Raw genomic sequence first — 4,855 nt, 5'->3', positions numbered from 1 at the left:
ACAAATAGGAATCTGCGAGTCTTTGTCAAATACAAGAGATATAAACATGGATGGTACCAAATACCAATATCCAAGGATCAATAAATTTCCAATCAACAACCAAAGGTTGGATTTCACAATTGATCGATACAACGCACAACCTGTGATATTTCAATTATATACAAAAATATAATGCGGAATAGAAATAACACAGACACCAGAAGTTTTGTTAACGAGGAAACCGCAAATGCAGAAAAACCCCGGGACCTAGTCCATATTGAACACTACACTGTATTAAGCCGCTACAGACACTAGCCTACTACAAACTAACTTCGTTCTGGACTGTAGTTAAACCTTAATCAATCTCACACTGATTCAAGGTACAGTTACGCTCCTTACGTCTCTGATCCCAGCAGCATACTACGCACTTGATTCCCTTAGCTGATCTCACCCACAACTAAGAGTTTCTACGACCCAAAGTCAAAGACTTGAATAAACAAATCTGTATCAGACAGAAAAGTCTACGATAATAGATAAATCTGTCTCCCACAGATAAACCTAAGAGTTTGTTCCTTCTTTTGATAGAAATCAAGATGAACAGGAACTAATTGATAACCCGGACTTATATTCCCGAAGAACATCCTAGTATTATCAATCACCTCACAATAATCTTAATCGTATGGTAACGAAACAAGATATTTTGGAATTACAAACGATGAGACGAAGATGTTTGTGATTTCTTTTTATCTTTCCCTATCGGAGATATAATCTCAAGTCAATTATTCAATTGAACTCGTACGATAGAAAATGACAAGATCAGATCGCTCAACTACAAGAGAAGTAGTTTCGTCTGGCTTCACAATCCCAATGATGTCTTTAAGTCGTTAACCTACAGGCGAGAAGAAACCTAAGGTTAAAGGAGAATCGACTCTAGCAAAACCAACTAGTATCGCACAAGAGGTGTGGGGATTAGTTTTCCAGTTGCTAGATTCTCCCTTATATAGTTTTCAAATCAGGGTTTGCAATCTATGTTAGCTTAGTAACAGAGCATTCAATATTCACCATTAGATGAAAAACATGATTAGATACAAGCTAATATCTTTCAACATTAGATCGAAACTTAGCTTGTCACACACAAATGAAATGTATTTCATTTAGGTTTGAGTAACCGTACCTAAACGTGCACACTAAGTTGGTTCACAAATATTTAATTAATGGTTAGCCATATGAGCACTTCCATATTAACCGTATTCATCTTTCTCATAACTATTTCAAATGACTCATAAGAACTAGTTGAAGAGTTGTTAAACTGCTTAGGTCTTTATTCATAGACACAAAATCGGTTTGATTCATTTGAATCAATTCATGAACAATATAGCCACGGTTTGCAAAGATTGCATTCCTTATAATTTATAGTTTTAAGTTCATGAACTACCGATTTGAGAAATAACCAGCTTGGGTATGCGTACGGGTATGCGTACCTTAGCTACCGGATTTGAGTTGGTTTTGGTTTCCAAACTCTGCAAAAAAATTCGGGTAGAAAAGTTCCGCCAGTACGCTACCTAAGGTGACTGGTTTATGAGTTCGTAAACTCCAAACTCAGCAGAATTGTCCGGGATGAAAAGTTTCGCCAGTACGCGAGCGGGTACGCGTACCCAACCTGTCGCCTTCACCAATACCATATGCAAACATATGCACACACTTGGTTTCTGGTAAATGGATTTATACACTAATGTGCGAACAGACTATATATGCTTATATCCATAGATGCTAATCTCAACTCTACATTTAAATCATTGAAACATTCTTTTATAATAGTCGTTATTCACAAATATCGTCATCAAAGCCATTTTCAAGATTGAAACGTCATCATGACTTTCGTCACGGGTAAAGATGAAAAATGGTTAAAGCAAAAACTTACCAACACATATTTAAGAGGTAGGAAATATTTTGTGTGTTCTCTCTCTCTACAACACTTCTCTCTTCACCGATTTCTCTCATTTAAAATATGTCTCTCCCTCTGTATTACAATGTCTTCTAGCTCCTTATATAGATATAGTTATCCTACTAGAAGACAACCAAAACTCACATGCATGATCACAGTTGACTGATTCTTCTTCAGTTTGTCTTATTCGCCAGGCTTTTGAGAACTGTCTCTATATGTCGCACTGCTACTTAGTCCTTCGTGCTTCCCTAATGAAGTTGGTCTTCATATTATCTTCATCGCGTAACTTTTCTTTCACACTCTTCCTTATCGTTGCGTGATTGTTGTTCGGCTTCTTTGCCTTGTGCGATATTTCGCCCCTACAATAAACATTACAAATTCAAAAAACATAAACATAAACTCCAAGTTCTGCTTGTTCCAAATTCCATTTTAATAACTGAAGAAGGAGGCGAAGAAAAAAAATAGAGAACTGAAGCGAGGTTAAGAAATTAGTCGATGATATCTAGTACTAGGGTTAAGAAAAACGAAGGGTGTAGATTAAACCAAAACCAAACCAGTAATGTCGATTTTTAAATTTTTTTACCATAACCAATCCCTTAATAAATGGTTTGGTTCGGTTTTTTCCTGATCGGTCCGGTTCCGGCCAAAAACCGAAACCATGTTAAGCCCTAGTAGCAAATATAGGAGCACAACAATTTTAATAGTAGTTTTAGACATTCAATTCTTCAACACATAACATACACAAGTACTCACTAATGACCTTACGGAGACCCTCATACATATGATTAACATTGATGCTTGATCAAACATCAGACAAGCGCTAGACGAAAGCCCCATAACTCCCTACCATACTTATAAAAACAAAAAATTAAATTGCTACTCCCTGAGCCTAAACATTAAGTTTATCCATGAAGCATGCCGAGTAAGAACTTGATTCGTCACCACCAATTACTGCCAAATCAAAGCTTTCGAATCTCAATGAATTTGGTGTTGAATCTTTGTTTTTTCTGAATACGAACTATGGTTACGCCATCAACATGAACAACGGAGATTGCGTCGGTATCTGCATCAAGCAACCAGAAGCCTTAGTTTAATTGTATTGTGCTTCGCATGTTCACAAATGGCCCATTAGCTCAGCTGGTTAGAGCGTCGTGCTAATAACGCGAAGGTCGCAGGTTCGAGACCTGCATGGGCCATCTAACTTTTTGGCTCCTTCTCAAAAATAAATATACTGGTTTTTATTTCAAAGAATGTGAAACAATAATGAGTTTTGCTCACCATTTTCAAGTAGCAGAGTTTTTCTCTGTTTCACTGGATATCTCGAGTTCACAATCAATTAGAGATGAAAATTCATCCATTTGATGTTGATTACCAAAAGTCACCCATGCTTCAACCCCATTTCCATCTTTAGTATCCATCAATATATGCACATTCTTCCCCTCCATTTGCACACAACACACCCAATGTGGTTTCCCCCAACAAAATCAGCTTCATAGAACGGAAACCTACACCAACTAATAATTGTATTCAAATCCACCTCCCCTTTTCTGTACCTTCCATACACTTCTCTAAAGAACTCCCCGAATCCCCCGTCGCTATAAGCTTGCATTTCCTTCACTCTATCATTGTTGATTTTACTTATGCCATCTCTGACAAGTTGCACCAAGTAGCTTACATCCTCTTCTTTTGCACTTGCGCCAGCAGTTGTAGTTTTACTTGCAACTGCCAACTGAACGAGATTCCCAATAAGATGTTCGGGCATAGGCGGAATCCTTCTCCCGCGAAGATTTACTGGTACGAAAGCTACGGATTGTCTAGTAGCAGACTCTGATGATTTTTTGATACCCACCCTTGATGCACACTTCCATATAAGTGCTGTAACTGATTCGACACGAGTTGGATTATTCACATATATGGGATTGGTTGCTTTGGCTTTGAGTGCAGCTATTCTTGACGCATCAAAAACGAACCTTCTAGTGACATGCTATACCAAAAAAAAGAAGGGGAATGGATTAAGAACTGGCTTTAGTATCATACAAAATAGATAGCGTCTGACGTACCTTGTTTCCAGCGGAAAGTTTCTTGAATGGGCAGGAAGCAAGCATTTTCTTAGGAGGGAAAAGAGAGGCGGAGTAAAAATAGGGAGTAACCATTTCTTGATCATCTGCAGTAGTACTACTCCGCGGCGAGAAGTTCTTGCCCAAGAATCCAGAAATGTTGTCATAGATGCCAAATCTCCTATCTTGTGACACATGGAAATACCAATGGCCATTCCACCGCAATCGAAAATGTTTACTTGAATTACTAATTGTATTAGATCTTTCAAATCCAATTCATTACTAGTTGTAGTAGTACCACTGCTGCTGCCACTTCTGAAATGAAGATCATAAGATGGAAGGAATTTCTTTAAGGTATTAGCTTCAGGATGCGTAAGAACTTCAGAGAGATGACATTTAACTCGGGTTTCCAAGTAATAAGCTCCATAGTCATCACATTCAATTGTTAGATTATCTTTGATTTTTCCTGCTAATGGGTAGAAACGTGTCATCGTTTCTGACAAAGATTTCTTTAGCGAACCACGTTGTTCGACAGGGTCTGCATTGGCACCAGAGTAGAACAGGAGGAGAGAAATCGGCGGATGAGGCATATTTCCCTGATCAATCCAAGAAAGTTTGTAGCTTTTTGTAATGGAGTTGGAGAGGATGGTTTAATGGTCTCACCGGATATTATTTCAACCTTCAACACCATCTTGAAACACCTAAACTTTGCTTACAGTTTCCTAATGAAAATCTTTTTATTTTTTTGTTTTGTAGATACACAGTTCATGTCATTTAATTTTATGATTCATTGGATCTTGTATGTATACTTGTATAAAGTATATTCATTATAAGATCTTCTTATGGCAAGCTAGTAATGCACACTCCTATTATG

At 37.7% G+C, this 4,855-nt stretch overlaps 1 protein-coding gene and 1 non-coding gene across 2 annotated transcripts; one reads left to right on the top strand and one right to left on the bottom strand.

Annotated features, from left to right (window-relative positions):
• Positions 1-2,150: 2,150 nt before the first annotated feature.
• Positions 2,151-4,571, bottom strand: LOC113342372 (vinorine synthase-like). Its single transcript, XM_026586930.1, has 4 exons — positions 4,221-4,571; positions 3,985-4,119; positions 3,385-3,908; positions 2,151-2,283 (listed from the first exon to the last, which is right to left on the bottom strand). The coding sequence occupies exons 1-4, from the start codon at positions 4,569-4,571 to the stop codon at positions 2,151-2,153; spliced, it is 1,143 nt and encodes a 380-aa protein (XP_026442715.1).
• Positions 3,047-3,120, top strand: TRNAI-AAU. The gene has a single exon. It is a non-coding gene; the product is annotated as a tRNA-Ile (tRNA).
• Positions 4,572-4,855: the final 284 nt, after the last annotated feature.

The sequence above is a fragment of the Papaver somniferum genome, unplaced genomic scaffold, assembly GCF_003573695.1.
Source record: "Papaver somniferum cultivar HN1 unplaced genomic scaffold, ASM357369v1 unplaced-scaffold_383, whole genome shotgun sequence".
NCBI classification, from domain to species: Eukaryota; Viridiplantae; Streptophyta; class Magnoliopsida; order Ranunculales; family Papaveraceae; genus Papaver; species Papaver somniferum.
Note: the sequence above shows the minus strand (reverse complement) of the source record. Positions and strands in the feature narration are given on the sequence as shown.

Coding starts and splice junctions, on each gene's coding strand:
- LOC113342372 (XM_026586930.1), bottom strand. CDS start 4,571: ATGCCTCATCCGCCGATTTCTCTCCTCCTGTTCTACTCTGGTGCCAAT. Junction 4,120..4,220: donor TAATACAATTAGTAATTCAA/GTAAACATTTTC, acceptor TTCTTGGGCAAG/AACTTCTCGCCGCGGAGTAG. Junction 3,909..3,984: donor AACTTTCCGCTGGAAACAAG/GTACGTCAGACG, acceptor TTTTTGGTATAG/CATGTCACTAGAAGGTTCGT.